General features: G+C 33.6%; 1 protein-coding gene across 1 annotated transcript in view; it reads left to right on the top strand.

Annotated features, from left to right (window-relative positions):
• The window catches only part of Naa15-16 (N-alpha-acetyltransferase 15/16), an 81,820-nt gene extending 61,918 nt beyond the window's left edge, over positions 1-19,902 (top strand). Inside the window, exons 11-15 of the mRNA XM_076396643.1 lie at positions 14,708-14,905; positions 16,718-16,822; positions 16,878-17,020; positions 17,077-17,277; positions 18,841-19,902. Coding sequence (XP_076252758.1) covers positions 14,708-14,905; positions 16,718-16,822; positions 16,878-17,020; positions 17,077-17,277; positions 18,841-19,038 — 845 coding nt within the window. The 3' untranslated portion in view covers positions 19,039-19,902. The remainder of the gene's footprint in view (positions 1-14,707; positions 14,906-16,717; positions 16,823-16,877; positions 17,021-17,076; positions 17,278-18,840) is intronic.
• Positions 19,903-20,330: the final 428 nt, after the last annotated feature.

Genomic DNA, 20,330 nt, shown 5'->3' with positions numbered 1-20,330 from the left:
AGTCGCTGTAGGTGGTTTGCTGGAATTTTACGAGCCCTCAAAAGATCAAACGCTTCGAGGTTCTGATTTTTTTAAATGTTTGTTGAAATTTACAGCTAACGATATAAATATTCTCTTATGTAAAGTACACAATCGAATGTTTTTCTTCCTATTAGTTTTTGGGTGAATTTTTGTTTATTTCTTGTTTTTTTATCATACAACTCTGGATAATTCATACTGTTCTTGAAGCCACACAATCTATCTAAAAAGTACTGGGATTTGTTTAACAAAATACATTGAATAATCAAATATTTTCCAGAATAATGTTCAGTAAATGTTGTTTTATGTCTTCTATCGACTGAGGAAAAATATCTCGGTGTGGTAACTTCAGTTTTGGAAAAAGAAAGAAGTAGGCAGAAGCTATAGTCAGGTAAATTAAGGGATTGTTCAATGATGTTTGTTGACTTTTTGGCCATCTGAGATGCATAGTAAGTTATGATGGCAAAAATTCAACAGATTTCTATCCGCAATCTGATCTTTCTTCTGATCTGATCTAACAATATGAATATTCTTTTATGTAAGATACATAATGGGATGGTTCTTCCTATCAGTTTTTAAACAAATTTTTGTTAATTTCTTATTTTTTATGATACACCGTTGGATAACTCACATTGTTCTTGAAGCCACACAATCTATCTAAAAAGTACTGGGATTTGTTTAACAAAATACATTGAGCAATCAAATATTTTCCGGAATAATGTTCAGTAAATGTTGTTTTATGTCTTCTATCGACTGAGGAAAAATATCTCGGTGTGGTAACTTCAGTTTTGGAAAAAGAAAGAAGTAGGCAGAAGCTATAGTCAGGTGAATTAAGGGATTGTTCAATGATGTTTGTTAACTTTTTGGCCCTCTGAGATGCATAGTAAGTTATGATGCAAAATTCAACAGATTTCTATCCGCAATCTGGTCTTTCTTCTGATCTGATCTAACAATATGAATATTCTTTTATGTAAGATACACAATGGGATGGTTCTTCCAGTTTTTGAACAAATTTTTGTTAATTTCTTATTTTTTATGATACACCGTTGGATAACTCACATTGTTCTTGAAGCCACACAATCTATCTAAAAAGTACTGGGATTTGTTTAACAAAATACATTGAATAATCACATTTTCAAAACATTCTTTAAACACATTTTCTAGAATTATGTTAATTTTCTGCTGTAAATGTTCTTTTATGTCTCTTCTATCGACTGTGAAGAAATATATCGATGTGATCATTTCAGTTTTGGAAAGAAAAAAAAGTCGGTGGAAGCTATATTATAGTGAATTAAGGGGTTGTTCAATGATTCTGATTTTTGGGCCCTCTGAGATGCCTAGTCTGTTGTGATACAAGATCCAACAGATTTCTATCCACAATTGTGATATTTTTTAACTTTAACCATATTAACTTCAATTGAAGACCTGTATTGTGGACTAGAGCGAGCACTCATATTAATAAGGATTTAAACCGCATTAAGGGCCTATACTAACTTTTTATTATAACATCTTTATTAGATACGCTTAGTAAAATTTTAATTATAAATTAATTTATTACTACATTTTATTTGTACTTGTATTAATTCACAAGCAAGACGAATGTGAGAAAATACATCAATATGTACTCTTCAATTATAAAATTATAATAACTTATAGCTATAGTTTACACTAAAGGTATACACTTTATATAAGTTCGTATGGTTTGGTTCGCTTCAATCTCCTGACGTCCTGCGCGCTGTCCAACATTTGTATTGTTTCCATCTTAGGTCATCATCGTGCAGTTCTTCGTTGGTTACGTAGTGATAGGCATTGGTAATCAATCAAAGGACCTTGTTTTGACAGCGTTGGATGACTAGTTGATTTGAATTTTTAGTGCAACCCCATATTTACACCCCGTATGTCCAAATGGGCTTTATGATTGTCTTTGATCACCCTCTTTGATTTTAGATCAAGTTGAGAGTATCTTCCGACTAACCAGTATAGTTGTTTTATTTTGGTTCTAATGTGTTTTGCTTTTTGTCTAACATGGTGTTCTATACTAACTCGACGCTTTAAAAACAAAATTTTTAGAAATATTTTTACTTGAAGACTATAGTCCGTTCAAAGTTATTTTGTAAATACAGCATCTAAATTTGTGACATGAAAACGTCGCAATGTTGCCGCATCAACTCTGAGTTTTAGTTCAGTTTGGCTTTGACATACAGCAAAATTCTAGTCCAAATAAAGTAATTGAACAAAAATGTTATCAAATATAAGTTGTTTTAATATTATAGTACATGTAAAAACTACAATTAATTATACAGCCTCAATAGTTTATAGGTTAGAGTTATAACCTCTTAATCACTATTGCTTTCAAGAATTTTGCATGCGTCTGACAACCGGACGACTTTGACAGGATCATTCGTTTACGTGTTCGAACTAATCATGCAGCGTTCTGTCTCTTTTTAATTAGAATAAAATGAGAAGGAAAATATTGTCTGATTCTGAAACGTATTTACAAATTACGCCAGGCAATACATTAAACATATTGATGACGTATGTTCACAGCAGCTTTGGATAGATTATACTACGACAGTCCTAAGTGCAAGAGAAACGCATAGGTTTCTGTTTTTGAAAACGCATGTTAGTTCCTGGTAATAATTAATAAGTGTACCAACCTAGGAAAAGACATTTTAACAATATCTCAAGAACGATGTGTTTAAATAATAAGATGATAAAGTATCAGTTGAGGAACACACTGAAATTTGCTCAAGAAAGTCTTCAATTTATCAGTCTATATGTGGACGTTCCAGTCGATGTGTTAGAAAACCATTAATACTGCAGGAATTTTCAGATATCCTTGACTATGTCGTGCACGAGAAGAAACCAAACTGGGCGCGTTCGAATCCATTACGAATGTTCGAAGAAAAATAAGGAAATAAGCCCGTTTTATTGCACAGCGAACGCTTTACCACTGGGAGAAACGCTTAAAAAATTTATGACCGTATTAAAATTAAACCTCGATAGAAAACGCGAACTTCTGTTCTGATACGTGTTATACGCCGTACCGTGACACACACCCAGATGACCAAGGAAGTGTGATGGTAATAAAAGAAGCGATAATTCATACGGGGCCAGATGTCATTATCGAAGAGAATAAATTCGAGTGGACTGTTATTGAACTGAATTATCTTTGAACTAAATCATTTTGCAAGGATATTTCGGATTTATAACTCTAAACAGATGTTTGTTTATATTTTAGCCATTATTATTGAAATTAAATCCTCCGATTAGTTTTTTTTTGTATATTCTCACATATAAAATGTCAGGTATTATTCCCCGTAAAAGTCCCCAGCCTACCATAATAAAACTCATTTTTTTGGAAAAATTATTTTTTTTATTCAACATAATTCCCTTCAAGGGTGATACACTGATTATAGCAAATCTCCAATTTTTTTGTGGTACGATTTGTCCTTTGCTTTAAAGTAGGCCTCAGTTTTAGCGATCACCCCTTCATTCGACGAACATTTCTTCTCAGCCACCATTCTTTTGAGATCTGAGAACAGAAAATAGTCGCTGAGGCCAGATCTGGCGAATACGGTGGATGGATGGATTTTTGTCATCGTTTTCACTGACTTGTGCCACGGTGCATTGTCTTGGTGAAGCAGCACCTTCTTTTTCTTCAAATGCGGCCGTTTTTCGGCGATTTCGTCCTTCAAACATCATCCATTGTCCCATATCGACGCAAAACCTCGAGTTTATTTTGCTTGATCATCTTCAAACATTGCTCTGAATAATTAACTCGTCGTTGTTTTTGATCAAAAGTGAGCTTTGCACGGAGCATTCTCATACCCAGATATTCGTGAATCATATGATGTACACGTTCAGTTGATATCTTTAGTGTCTGCTAATTAATTTAATTTCAATTTACGATCATTCAAAATCATTTTGTGGATTTTTTAATGTTTTCGTCGGTAACAACCTCTTTTGGGCATCCACTGCGCTCACCGTCTTCGGTGCTCATTTCGCCACATCTAAACTTAGCATACTAATCTTTGATGGTTGATTTTCAGGGGCAGTGTCCGGAAACTCGGCATCAGGCCAAGTTTTTACTTCAACTGTATTTTTTTCCCTTCAAAAAGCAATATTTTATCAACAACACGCTAAATTCTTTTTTATCCATTTTTTTTCAAAATAACACTAGTTGCTTCAGTCAAAATGCTATTATTCACAAACTAATGATCCGACAGCTGTCAAATTTATACACGCATCTTTTGAGGGTTAGGACTAACTGAAAGACATATGGATTTAATTCTGGTAATGCTATCTATGTGTCAGGTCGGGGGCTTTTCAATTGACCTGTTATTGTCAACAAATCCATCATGCTTGTTAATTTTCTGACGTAATCACCACTTTTTATGATAAAAAATACAACGTTTATTCAATACGCGAAATTCCACCTCATTGTTTTGAAAATATTGAAAGTAGGGCCTCGCTGCCACTGCAACTCGATATCTAAAGATTTCAAATATATAGAATGATAAAATTTCTCCTTTTGAATTGGTAGAGGTACGTCGTAAAACTCAATATTATTAGATGTATTGTTCAAATAGTCAATAGCCAACTGTTCTTTTTGTTATGTTAAGGCTATTGCAGAACATTGTTTATTGTTATTAGACGTATTAAATCTACGATTTTCCTAACGATCGATATATAAATATAGGGTGTTTCGGTAATAGCAGATGTTACCACAAATGCCTCACTAAAATTAATAACTTAAGTCATTTTATTGTGGAATAATATTGAAATGATGTATTGTAATAGAGTTACCTCTGCTTTAGTTTCACTCTACTCCATCCACTCTTCCTAATTTTTAACCGACTTCAAAAAAAAATTATGTATATATATATATATATATATATATATATATATATATATATATATGTTATTGCTGAACTGATGTGATGGAAAATCGGAAGTATTTCATTGTAAAAGTCAGTCAGTTTGCTTTTTAAACACCAGCCATATCATATGAGACATCGTAGAAACATTGTAGATAACTGTTTCTGTGGTGTAATGGTTAGAACATTGAGCTCACGACGCGGAGGTCGCGGATTTGATTCCCAACAGGGCAGCAATTTTTTTGTTCTAGTTTGATTGGAACATCAAAATTACCTAAAGGACGTAGCGAACCCCAGGACCTGAAACGTTCCTTATTTTCATCAATCATTGTTTCTGTATTCCCATTTTTCCTCATACGTACTTTTACTTGGGCTATCCATTGTAATACTTGATTAAATAACTAAAAATAAAATAGATTTAGGTAGGTATTAAGCTAAATCGTGTGTATGTAGTAGAATATCAAATGCGTGTAGTAGATAGTTAAATACGTTTTTTGTTTATTTTACATATTTTATTTTAAAAAATAAATTTTTTTTTGCGTTAAAGTTCATTATTTTTTTCTTTTTAGTGAGTTCCTTATTTATTTTTTGAATTCGGTTCAATTTTTTTGTTAAAAATATTTTATTGTGGAATAATGTTGGAAAGATGGATTAATAGAGTTATCTCTGGTCTAGTTTCATTAGCTATTTTCAATCTGCTCCCATCCAGTCTCCCTAATTATTACTACTGCGATCAAAATATAATAACATTTTTAATAGAATACTCGGATTATTACTCCAAATTTATTTTTCCTTTTATACTTTTACAATAGCAATCTTCAGAATAATTGCTGAATTCAACTTCTAGAATAGCGACTACCGTATGTTTGTGTCCACAAAACTCCGAAAATAGTGTACGGATCGACTTCAAATTTCTACGTTTACATGTCTTTTTTTGAGATAGTGTGTTATGTATTTTTTTTATTTCGAGGCTCCAATGGAAACAGAAAATTAGAGGCATTTGAGGTTGATTTACAGATTGTCATGGTAACAATTATCATCTTAATTGACCAGTATTTTTTCGAAGAATACTACTTTTATTTACTTGATATACTAGTTTTTAGAATGAACAAATGAGCTTTACTCAATATTTAATACTCGATTAATGTCACTAAATATGATCAAATTACGACATATTTGAAGAGTATAGCCAAATAGCACTTTAGAATCATACTTTTATATGTTTAGTACAGTTTACTTCAAGATCTATCTTTTTTTATATATTATTATTTAATTAATATATTGTTACTAGTCGTTTCCGTCTAATCTACAATTTGTCTTTATGATAACTTCAAACTAGATATATAACTAGGAGGACCCATCGGCCCGACCTCAGTATCTGGTGAAATAATGTTTATAAATGTCACTGCAGTATATTTTAATATATGCACCTCACTACATAACACTACACAAGATCAGATGATTTGATTCTTTTGAGTCTGTGTCCTGTTCTGGTGGTATCCAAAAGCTGCAATATTTCAATATTCTCATGAGAATGGAGTCTTCCCTCATGCCCCCTTGCAATTCTCTTGATTTCTTGACTGACTGTGGGTATCTGAAGGTATCGATGTAGGAAATCAGTCCTATAGTATTTGGGTGCACCCACAATACCTCTCAGGACTTTGTTCTGAAAAATTTTATTTATGTTACTCTTTGCAGAACATCCCCATAATTGAACTCCGTATGTCCATATAGATTTCAATATGTTGTTGCTATACGGAATGATAGTATTATTTAATTGGTGCTTGTACGGTATGTTTGTAGGTGAACTGCACATGTACAGATTTACTTTCATTAATTCTCATTTTCCAAGCTTGTGTCCAATTATTTATATTGTCACTTGCCTGTTGTAATTTTCGTGAGGCTTCTTCACTATTGTCTCCGACAGCTATAATCGCAGTATCATCAGCAAATGTAGCCATCGTGATATTTTCCATTTGTGGTATATCACAAGTATAAAGTAGATAAAGCAATGGTCCCAGTACACCTCCTTGTGATACCCCTGCTTTAGCTTCTTTTCTTCTTCTTGCTCTAAACATTCTGGTTGTAATGTATGATTTTGATAGTTCGGTGTGTTGTTTTGGTAGCATTTTTTGTAGTTTATGAACAAGGCCTTCATGCCAAACCTTATCGAAAGCTTGTGCTACATCTAAGAATATAGCTGAGCATACTGTTTTACTTTCGTAGGCTTTTTCAATAACATCTGTTATTCTGTGGACCTGGTCAACTGTTGACTGCTTGTTAATAAACCGAAACTGGTGTGTTGGTATTAAGTTTTTTTCTCTATGATCGATTTTATTATTTTCAACAGAAGTTTTTCAAAAACCTTAGATATTACGGACAGCAGTGATATAGGTCTATAGGCTTTTATTTCGTTTGGTGAAAGATCTGTCATCATCCATAAGCATTTGATGTCCTTAAACAACACACCTATCTTATTAGTGCTGAAATCGATCAATAAAGAATCAACAATATTTTTAATTTGTAATAAGCATTAATAATAAATAATTAATAATAATTCGTAAGAATTTTGTTTGGCATCGTTGGTTTGATGTTTTAGTGCAACCCCATAAGTCAAAATAGGCGTTATAACAGACTGATAAACCAGTCTATTTGATTTTGGGTCTAATCTGCTCTGCTTTTCGTCTATTATGATGTATAATCTGACAAATTATTTTAAAAGGCTAGGAAACGTTAAAAATGTATCCCGCTTTCGGCATTATAGGCCTTGTAATGGTGTCACCATTGGTTTACCAAGTTAAATATTTGGCGAAATTCCAAAGAATAATCGATTTATTCTCCATCAATACTCTCACACAAAAATTAAAATAAATAAAAGTACACGTCGTATTGTCCCGATTAGGCACCCAGTGACTTTTTCTAATTCCCTCGCAGCAACAATCGCTTAAAAAACATTTAGAGATATTTTTTGGGAAACATCCAATTAAACAAGCACCAACAGATGGCCCACCCTATACAAGCAGCTTTAATGTTATTCGCTGAAGGCGTAGACCGATTTTCATTAATAACTAATAGTGTAATAATTGTAACGAACGAACGCGATTTTATTCGGCTCCGATGTTAATTTTCTTTGTTGCGTTTGTCGTTGCCGTAACATATCCTGTTGCGGATCAAGGAAAACTGAAATAATGGCATTAAACATTGACGTTGTTTTTTTCCTGTGTAATTTCAGCATTGTTATTATGCTTACATATCTGAAACGAATGTTATATAATTAATAAATATTAATTAGTTTATGTACGTATTAGTTGAACTACTTCGGCCACTTCTTCCTCGACAGAGGCCTGTGTATGATTCGGAAGCTGTGGTACGGATAACAATAATTATTCCTCCATTTTAATCTGCATCAAATTATTATCGATAATTATCTTCCCCGTCTTGTATCAGAATTTAATGTCTACAATTTCACTGAAGTGGTATTATAGATGGTCATATATAGGGTGTACTATTTTGGAACATTTAAAATTTATTGAAAAAGGTATTTATGATAAAATACAGGGAAAGGGAAAAAATTCAGTTGAAGCAAGAACTTGGTTTGACGCTGAGTTTCCGGACACTACTCCAAGAAAATTAATCATCAAAGATTGGTATGCTAAGTTTAGACGTGATGAAATGAGCACCGAACACGGTGAACGTAGTGGACGCCCAAAAGAGGTTGTTGTCGACGAAAACATTAAAAAAATCCACAAAATGATTTTGAATGACCGTTAATTCAAATTGAATGAAATATCAGACACTCTAAAGATATCAACTGAACGTGTACATCATATCATTCACGAATATTTGGGTATGAAAAAATCTGCGCAAAGTGGGTGCCGCGCGAGCTCACTTTTTACCAAAAACAACGAGTTGATAATTCGGAGCAGTGTTTGAGGATGATCAAGTGTAATAAAGTTTTTGCTTCCGTATGTGACAATGGATGAAACATGACTCCATCGTTTCACTCCGAAGTCCAATCGACAGTCATTCGGGTAGACTGCACGCGATGAACCCGCTTCAAAGCATGGGAAAACGCAACAGTCGGCTGGCAAGGTTATGGCGTCTATGTTTTGGGATGCACATGGTATAATTTTCATTGACTACCTTGAAAAAGAAATGACCATCAACAGCGACTATTACATAGCGTTATTGGACCGTTTGAAGGACGAAAACGGCCGCATTTGAAGAAAGAGCTGAAAAGCAAAGTACTGCTTCACCAAGACAATGCACAGTATCACAAGTCAGTGAAAGCGATGGCAAAAATCCACGAATTGGGCTTCGAATTGCTTCCTCATCGCCGAAACTGGGGCCTATTTTGAAGCAAGTTGGAGGGTCACTATAATCAGTGTATCACCCTTGAAGATAATTATGTTGAATAATAAAACTAATTTTGCCAAAAAAAAATGTGTTTTACTATGGTAGGCCGGGGACCTTTCAATTGATCTGTTACAATTGAACTGTATTACTTTCAGTTGAAATGCAAAAGGATCTATCAATTGATTTATTTACGTCTGATAAGCTAATAGATTTGAGCCCAAATTGTTTAAAAATATAAGTTTCTTCCAAGTTTCTTTATTGTGTCAGATGGTAAGATATTTAATATAAATACTTCCACCTACTTCGAATGACAAACATGTAATTAAACTAATAACTCTATCTGAAATCATCAGAATAGTCACACACGGCCTGAACGACAAGGAAATTCAAAGTTACAATCTACTGACAAGTAATATATTCATCAAGTTATCCCCAAAAAGGAAACCATCATCAAAAAAACAATATACATATGATAAGTCCAGGGCAGTTTTAACTAGATTTGGCAACTATGGTTCAGAATTTTTTTTTACAAAATGTGGTTGAAATAATGGCCAGAATTGTAATCTGTAAAGAAGTTGGTTAAAAATACAAAGTGTGTGATTCGACTTGATCTTAGACACTTTGGACGTTCTTCAATAAATCATTGAGAACAATACATCATAAAATATCCCGAAACATTAATTTGATACTGTAGTGACGAATTTTTTGGACATATTGGGAAGCACTTTTCGGCGTATTTTTAGGCATCTTCATCCTTATCAGGGTTGATGATAATTTCATGTGGGTCAAAAACTGAAGCTTATTGAGCACACACGACGAAAAGACTTAATTGTTTAACGATGATGGACATTTTCATCTTGATGCTTTTATGGCTAGATGCAATGTCTAAGAAATAAATTCATCCTCAACGTATAAAAATTGTAGTTAAAATAATTTGCTATTGCAACATGATACGGGAGTTTTGTTAATTTAAATTCTAATGTTATTTCTGACAATAAAAAAGTTAAAATCATGGATGTAAACAACATATGGTTTCTAGAAAATGATACTACATCATACATCCTGATAAACTTGCATAATTCCAAGAATCATCTTCTGATCATTTAATTTTATATTTTGATAATCGGAATTGGTGTTCCAGATCATGGGATATAATATCTATTTACTCTACCATTCACGAACATGCTGTGATAGTCGCAGGCTCAAATCCCACCAGGGCATGTATGTATTTATATGTTATATCTGTAACGGCAATTGTGAATGTCCCTAAACATGTATTAGTTTAAAATTCGACAAGAAACAACGCCAACAACCAGGTGGGATGAGATCGTCCAGTATCTTCTGAGTTCACTGAATTCTGAATCACTGGCCAGTCGATATGCTTAATGCCAAATACCTAAGACTAAAATATAATAACAGGTCAATTGAAATCCCCGTCCTGACACATACATGGCGCTACTGGAATTAAATTTATATTTTTTAGTTAGCCCTTACCTTCAAAAGATGCGTGTATAAATTTGACAGCTATCGGATCATTCGTTTGTGAATTATAATATTTTAAGTGAAGCAACTTTTGTTATTGTGAAAAAAATTGATAAAAAGGAATTTCGCGTGATGATAAAATATTGCTTTTTGAAGGGAAAAATACAGTTGAAGTAAAAACTTGTCTTGAGGTCGAGTTTCCGGACACTGTCCCAGGAAAATCAACCATCAAGGATTGGTATGCTAAGTTTAGACGTGGTGAAATGAGCACCGAAGACGGTGAACGCAGTGGACTCTCAAAAGAGGTTGTTACTGACGAAAACATTTAAAAAATCCACAAAATTATTTTGAATAGCCGTAAATTGAAACTGAATGAAATAGAAGACACTCTAAAGATATCAACTGAACGTGACATCATATTATTCACGAATATTTAGGTATGAGAAAACTCTGTGCAAAGTGGGTGCCGCGCGAGCTCAATTTTGACCAAAAACAACGACGAGTTGATGATTCGGAGCAGTGTTTGAAGATGATCAAGCGTAATAAATCCGAGTTTTTGCATCGATATGTAACAATGGATGAAACCTGACTCCATCGTTTCACTCCGAAGTCCAATCGACAGTCATCCGAGTGGACTGCACACGATGAACCCTCTTCAAGGCATGGGAAAACGCAACAGTCGGCTGGCAAGGTTATGGCGTCTGTGTTTTTGGATACGCATGGTATAATTTTCATTGACTACTTTGAAAAAGAAATGACCATCAAAAGCGACTATTACATAGCATTATTGGACCGTTTGAAAGTCGACATCGCCGAAAAACGGTCGCATTTGAAGATGAAAGAAACGAGAGAAAAGAAGGTGCTGCTTCACCAAGACAATGCACTGTGTCACAAGTCAGTGAAAACGATGGCAAAAATGCATGAATGCATTGGGCTTCGAATTGCTTCCAAAATGGTATCAAAAAGTTGGAGGGCCGCTATAATTAGTGTATCAGCCTTGAAGGGAATTATGTTGAATAAAAAAAACTAATTTTCCCATAAAAATGTGTTTTACTATGATAGGCCGGGGGTTTTTCAGTTGACCTGTTAAAAATTTAACTCTACGTTCCTCAGTATTTATGCAAAATAATAATAAATTTCAATAAAACAAAATACTGCACAAAGCAGTAAAGTTATAGAAATTGTTTCGTTGATATGCCATTCCACAACAATTAACATTATTAAGAAAAAACAGTGTTTTGTATCAAAATAACTTTCAGTATGAATTTTGGTACATCCTAATATAACAACTCAATTTTAAGCTTGTTGGCCAAGAACTTTGGTCTAAAATCAAATCCGGAAAAGAGACACATTGTTATACTAATAAAAGTCGCTGTCTTCAATGTTACACAGATTTCCCTCTCAGTAAAAGGGTTAGTTTCCTTTGGATACAAAATGTATAACGATACTAAATATATATAAATAGATAATAGATATATGAAAAAATAATATACATCCTATTTAAATATCGTATCAAAGTAAAAAAAATCAAATTTTAACATTTCCGAATTTTTTAAAAGTAGTAAAAATCTAAATTTTGTTATAATTTTATTTTAATACACACCAAATCTTAAGTAAATAGGTTCAGGGGAATTCGAGATATATCAATCGACTCGAAAAGAGTATTTTCGAGAAAAATGCGCTTAAAATTTCGTTTTTGAATGCCACGTCACTAAAACAGATATATCTCTTCGCTAGCTGTAATAATTTGAAATTAAAAAAGAAACTATTAAGGGCTTTGAAAATATGACAAAATATAGTTTTTTTGAAATTTCTAGGCTTGTGGATTACATTTTTAAACATGTAAAAAAATTTACGAAATAATTTTTCTAGCTAGTACATTTTCAAGCGAAGAATGCTTCCGCATTGCAATCGATCTATGCCGGTTATATCTATGTATTTTTTATGTTACCGTTGTTGTTGCTGAAGAGTAGAAAGAATAAGGCATCGGATTCGATCGGAGGGGGCGGGGGAGTTTGGCAAGAATTCGGGCGTGTGCCGAAGGTGTAACGGACGTCTCGTTCGAAGACCGAAAAGAGGTTCGGTTTTCGACAGTCATAAATCACCTTAATATCGGACAGGATGTGATCACCAAACAAAACGCTCTTTAACATATAATAAATGTTTCTTTTGAGAATTTTATTATATTATATACCGCTATTCAAATTTTCCTTCAGTTTCTATCCTTGAAACTGACACCGAACCGATAATACATTGAAATCTATGGTATATTGATCAGAGAGCCTAGCTATAAATAGACCCTTAAGCTATAATATTGAGAACGAGTGAACTATTGTACTAATTAATGCTACTAATATTGCAACACACATCAATTATAAACTCGATTAAAATTTACACATATCGCAGCCATAACTAAAATAAACTAAGTCAGAAAACATACTACTGAGAAAACTTGTAACAAAATATACACAACTTTAAAGAACTATTAGTTTAGGATAATTTTACTTAAAAAGTACAAAACCGAAATAATTTTCTGGACAATCTACTTATATATTTTTAGTATATATATTTTTTCTCTGTCTGTTTCACTGTAAAAGTGTGTATGGATAAATTAATTTATTATTATCAGGCGTATAAACTAATTTTAAAGGATTTACAGCAGATTGTGTTACCTTGTATTAAATCGCATAGGGTGCATTGACACCGAAGACAAATGGCGATCGCTATCGACTATAATTGATGCATGACAATGTTACTCTTCATCATGACAAAGCTCGATCACATGTTTCAAAACTGGTGTAAACATACTTGGTAACATTAAAATGGGAAGTACTACCCCATCCACCGTCCTCTCCAGACTTTGATCCTTCTGAATACTAGTTGTTCCGACATATGAGTAGTAACCTGTCCGAGCAGCGCTTCACTTCTTATAAAAACACAAAAAAATGGATCAATTCGTGAATAGCTTCAAAAGTTATATCATTATTTGAGATGGAATCCGTGAATTGTCTGAAAGATGGAAAAAAATTGCAGGTATTAATGGACATTATTTTAAATAAATTGCATTGTATCAATTTTTCACAATAGAGCTTCAAATTTTAAAAAATCTTTTAGTTTGTTTCAAAACTAAGTAATTCTGCACTTAAAGTTCTTTAAAAATGCAGAAATTTATAAATCAAACCGCCTTGAGTAATATAAGCTTTAATCATTAGACCGAGGTGTTTTAATTACAACAAAAAAATTACTTATATAATATATCAAATATAATTTTTGTATCAAATATATGCATACACAATTTTGTCATTTATACAGCACTTTGATCTATTGGATTATTAGCCTTACTTGGCATAACTTATTAGGTAATATAGATAATTTTATATATACATATGAATAATTTATAAAGTTGTATGAATATTTATTATGATACTTTTTGCTGTGCAATGTCTACATATTGTGTTTCTCTACATACTATTTATTTTACTGAAGCAATTACATTTTTATGTCCTTTATATATCTTTTATATTTTAATGACATTTTATATTTTGTATACAACTATTCAAATTTATATATACTAAAATAATCTGAATAAGTAACAATTTGAAATGGTCAACGAAAAACTGAGTTTATAAATGAAATGTGTTTTGATCGATCCTGGTAGATAATTCAATTTTACAGTCACTGCGGTTGTGTAAGAACAGTTGACAAACAATTTGAACGTATTTTCGTTCAGGAGATTGTTTTGTAACCGTAATAATATGTTCTTGATGGTAGACTCCCTTTTGGTCTCCCATTATGGTTTCGAGCTTTGGTTGCCCTAAGCTGTACTTTTACGTCATTCATGTGCAATAGAAAACGTACTAATTAATTACTTATTAGACTGAGCAATAGATTAAACGGGCATATCTTCTTGATTTGCACTCTACATTTTATAACTTGTATTCGCAGCATTGACGTTGTGATGGTTGTTGCAGAAAATCTGGCCCCTTCGGAACTCAAGAAGTTGCGCAACAAGCAGCGAAAAGCCAAGAGGAAGGCGGAACAGGAGAGTGCTCAAGCGAGGGAAGCCCAAGTGAAGCGAGATCAGCACCACAAGTCACGGCAGCAGGGCGATGTTGAAGCTGACGCTCCTCAGTTGGATGAGTTAATTCCCGATAAATTAGCGAGGGTAGGTATAACTGGTATGTAATGTAAACGTAGATGTTTGGTACTGTTGCTGTAACTACTATGTACTATTTTTGTAACTATTGCCTAGAATTAATAGTTTTCAGAGATCTGGCACCTTCGCCATTTTTGGTATTATAATATATTGAATGGCACCTTCACCAAAACATATTTTAATAATTAGGTATCAATGGTACGTGGAATCTGGCTGGTTATAATATTACAGAATGCAGCGCTAATTAATTCCGAAAAAATTACCCTTTTTTAAACTTCTTTTTTATTCGAAAATTTTAGTTTATAATTATCAGATTGAATGAGAGTATATTGTGTGAGTGAATCAGTTTAATCAGGGAACAAATTGAGACATTTTACTTGAGTACCTGCCCCTGTCAACCAGACTTTACACATAGATATTGAAAATATATAAATGACCATTGAGATAACTCGTAATAATGAATGTCTTTTGTACTATTTTGATTTTGTTAAAAGAAATCTGATGGCATGATATCAATTCACAATACAATACTGTCATTATTGATGTTATGACAGTTATGGCTTGGAGTTTGGTTTGGAGGGAATTTGATTCCTGTAGCAATAGGCTAAATGACTGTAATAAGTAATTTGAAAAGTACTTTACAAAATATTTGTTTAGACATACTTTAACATATTAAATTCCATGAATTCTTAAATTATTTCTCTGCTGAGTTTTACTTTAATTGACTTCAGTGACAATATTTTTTTGAACCTTATATATCTATTAAATCAAATATCAGTTACCTCTGGTGAAGTATAGCTCATCAAACTATTTGATGTACAAGAAACCAGATATGTAATATTGGCTTTGTGTAATCTAACCACTTGTTGCTGAATTTGGCTTGAATTTAATTAACAGTTTTTTTTTGTAATTTGAGAACATATGGTCGTTCAGTAGTGAACAACACTAAATGTTCAGTGAGTTCAATTAGAATCCCATTGTGTTCTATCTAGTTGACAATCGAATCTTGAACTATACAGAAGGAACATATACTGGTTTTATGCATACTTGTAGGGCTAAACCCACCATATATTAAATATAATTTTCCATATTATTTGGCAATCGAAAAGAGAACAAAATCATATGCACAATTAACAAAACAATTGAGACCTAACCTCATACATTATCAACAATATTATTGACTTATGTATTATGTTAATTATACTTACTATACTCATAATTAAAGGTACTTAAAATAGTAAATACTTACATTACAATGATCTTATTGCTGTGAATAAATTACCGATATGCAAACTATACTCGCTGGTTCCCACCTTGCAAGAATTTTCGGCCATGAAATGAAGATACATTACATTATGATTCCAAAGCCATCGATATACGATATAATGTCTAATTATAAAACAAAATGATTACAATAATGCATAAATAAGACATGTGCCCATACAAATTCTCCAGTGCGACCAAAACAACTACGCCACCCGCAGATTTGGGGCGTTTTAGCAAGCACTTAAGATTTCACTATTTTAAACGTCAATTTTTATTGCAAATCGATTTTTTGTAGAAATAACTTTTACTTCGGATAATTTAAATACATAGCATTGTCATAAAGTAGTTTTTCAAAAATATTCATCTAGCCAATTGTATGATTTTAACGAGGGTGGCTTGAACCCTCTGGGTTTTAACCCCCATGAATCCACTTGAAGAATTGAATAATTTCTATTGATATCAATTGAGTTCTCAAATTGGCATAGGCGGTAAAATCACAGACTGTATAAAGTTACATATCTGTATCAAATACCTGTATCTTTTCTGTTTATGTAGGTAGAAGACCCACTAGAACAAGCCATCAAGTTCCTTCAACCTTTACAGACGTTAGCGACGGACTGCGTGGAAACGCATCTAATGGCCTTTGAAGTGTACTATAGGAAACGTTAGTGTACCATATGTAAAATTGTCCATTTTATTTAATTCATAACAATTTGTAGGAAAGGTGCTGCTGATGTTGCAGTCGATTAAGCGTGCGCATCGCATCAATCCGACGCATCCGAAGTTGCACGGCTGTTTGATACGCTTCCTTCAAGTGGTTAAGGAAAACAAAGCCACTTTCGACCCAGCGGTTACGGAAGTGGTAAGTTATTTTTTTAGAGATTTTCAGACAGTGGTGCTAAGAGTAATTATCCGTAGATAACGTCCGAAACCAAATCGCTACTTATCACCAAAGAAGCCAAGGCGCTAAACACAGACTTTCTAGAAAGGAATAAGAACAGTTTGAAAGCCACTTTAGAATGTGCCAGGGTGATGCATTTGCTGGACTCAAATAGCCAACAAGAGGCCGTTAGTCTGGTTACTGGGATAGACAATAATTACACTGATGTAGATATTGAAGTAAGTTGTTACTATTTAGTGTCATTTTTCACACACAAGCACAAAAATTTCAATAAAATATACATTTCTTTATAAATTATTTTGCATGAAGGTGAAGAATTATTTTGTAGCTTTTGCTACAAAAAGAAATTATATATAAAATTAAATTGAAAGCATTTAAAACAGACATATCTGAAGAAACAGGAAAGTTGCTGCTGCTGGGAGAACTTTTAAAATCTTATCTTTTTCTGTTTCCCTTGCTGTAATATTTCAACATTGTATATTATTACCCATTTGGTAAATCTTTTTATTTACATTTTGTAAATATTATAACCTTTAGTGGTTCAACAATCTACCCAATGGGTAATAAGCATTTCTTATGATTGTAATATGTAGATGACATATAGAAAATCACTTCAATAAGTCATGTCTATATATGTCCTACAAACAGATCAGATGATGCTAATCGTTTTAGTCTGCGCACTTTACTACCTCGTCGCACAATTTAGCTGATTAGCAAGTACATTGAGGTGCATAACTCTCTTTTAGAGTACTTAACACAAACATTTTGAATAACACTCATTATGGGTTCTAAAGGGATATCGCATTGCATCACTTTGTTGGAGCCATAGTATGACATAGACCTAGTATTGACAATGGGACGCAACACTTTGCTTTGGAACCGTTGTATGATGGCTACTTTAGACTTGCTAGCAGTACCCTACAGTAAGATTCCAGACACTTGTAGGTTATTCTGCTGCAGCCTTTTGAGCTTTTTCATTATTTCATTGATAGTGAACAATCTTTAGCCTCACTTGGTGTCAGATTTCCCTTTTTGTGTCACAGGGTTCAAGTGTTTTTAAATTGCTTGGTTTTGTTGATTTTGGATCAATTCTTTCAGTTATTTTAATGCATTATTGGATTTCCTTTATTTTTTACTTACTCTTTTTACTTAAGTTCTTACCTGTTGTCATTTCTTTCGTAGCCTCCATTTTTCTGATATTTTTTCCTGGATTGCACATGATGTATTTTATTTACATGACTCCGCTCTATGTTAAGTAAGTTCCCAACCTGAATACAATCAGTAATGATTCCCATCCAGAATTAGTCAATCTATTTTTTTTCTTTCCTCTGATCTGTAACAGCTTTTAGTCATTGGTTTTTAAGAATTTATAATTGATTACACCCTTCTGATGATACCAAACATTCATATTGATTTATTTCACCATCTATGGTTTGTTGGGATTGTTGTTATATCCATTTTCAGCGCTGATGCAAAATTCCTTCCTTTTTGCCAACAGGTTACAGATCCAATAATGTCTCTCAATACCTCGGCGTTTTAAATTCCATTTCGAAGAGTAGTTCTTTGTCTGCAAATTAAAATCACTTTGGACACATCACAAACCCACTGCAAAACATTTACCCAAATACCATATATATAATGAATTATGTTTATCTACTTTTAAACAAATAAAATGGACGACAACTGTTTTGCGCGTAATAGATTGTTAATGGGTTATGAATGAGTTCGAACACCTAATAATATTACTGAACCTTCATAACCTTCACTATTATTTGTTACAGACTTGTACAGATATTCTTAAGTCCTTGCGAGGCGGCGATTTCGGCACCTGTCCCGAAGAGACGGTGGAGGGTTTCATGCTACGCTGCCACGCACGGTACCCCTACGCGCTGGCCTTCGCACCCGCCTTGGACAGCTACCTACGGACGGACCAGGCCCAGACCAACCACCTCTGCGATCACGACTTCGGCACCAACTGATCGAGGGCCTAAGAGTCGGCCACGACCTCCGGCTTTGGCAACGGCGAACCGCGCGTACAGTTTTCCTCATGGACACGAACGAGCGAGATGACGGACAGTTCGTTAACCGTTCCGTTTTTTTTGTTGTTTTTTATTTTCACTTTCTTCCCTTCTCACTCTCTCTATCTCCTTTCGACGATACCGAAAATTTCAATCCTCCGTTAAAATGGATGATGCTTCGATTTTAAACGTAGTGTTTTTATAGCTCGAACGTAATTCGGCGTGAACCCGTACGTGGGCGAGTGTACATGAATATGCGGTCTTGTTCGGAAAAATGTATGTATATACCTCAGGAAGTGTGTCCGAAGTCAATTCGACCGAAGGAAGTCACCTCCGTCGAAGATTTTATTGTTCCATATCTCAGTTGACGACTGACGCATCGATTGTTTATAGCCAACCCAAAAACGTAGCCAGTGAGCGGGTACTCAATGGGGACGCTCACTGAGGTGCGGATCAAAGTGAAATCAGACGCAAGCAGCGGTAATAACAATTAAAAGCAGTGGATTGTACTAGCAATTTGTCCTGGAGTTTATATATAATATATATATACACTTATATATATGTATGTATACAGATATATAATAAATATATATATTATACATATGATAGATATATATATGCGGTTCGTTTATCTTTATTTTGAATTTCGTCATTTTCCCCCAATTAGTTTTGCCGTGTGGTAATTGTGTAGGAGGTAATGTAGTGCCGACGCCCGACTGACGGTGTAAACTGGCATTTGTATATACAGTTTTATATTATGTAGAGAGAGGGGCGCCGGTACGACCGTGTTGATTACTTTTTTCAATAAAGGTTAATTTTACAATATGATGGTTGTTTTTATGTTTTCTAATACATACAGGGGATAGATAAAATAATATAAGCACAATATTTGTAAGTGTTTATATTATTTGGTTTATCCCCTGTATAATTCGGTAATATTTCGCGGTGCTTAATCTATGGCTTTTACTTTTTATACAGGATCTATTTTTTATCAACGGTGATAAAATCCTATACGAAAATCCCTTCCCTTTTATATTTGAAGCATCAGGTCACAAATAGAAAAATGTCTAGCTTTCAGTTCCCGACCTTTGCTTCCTCTCTTATAATCCGAAAACCTTTAGGTTTGTCCACTGGTGATTTAGATGATTACTAATATGATATATCAGCAAAACTAAAATAAAAGCGGTAATTTTTGTAACCGTTGTCTAAACTAAAAATGTCGATTTTGACACTCATAACAAATGGAGATCAGT

Source organism: Rhynchophorus ferrugineus, unplaced genomic scaffold (assembly GCF_030347505.1).
Source record: "Rhynchophorus ferrugineus isolate W39M unplaced genomic scaffold, kcgeb_rfMv2 rfM2, whole genome shotgun sequence".
Classification (NCBI taxonomy): domain Eukaryota; kingdom Metazoa; phylum Arthropoda; class Insecta; order Coleoptera; family Curculionidae; genus Rhynchophorus; species Rhynchophorus ferrugineus.
The sequence above is the reverse complement of the archived record's forward strand: the minus strand, read 5'-3'. Positions and strand labels throughout refer to the sequence as shown.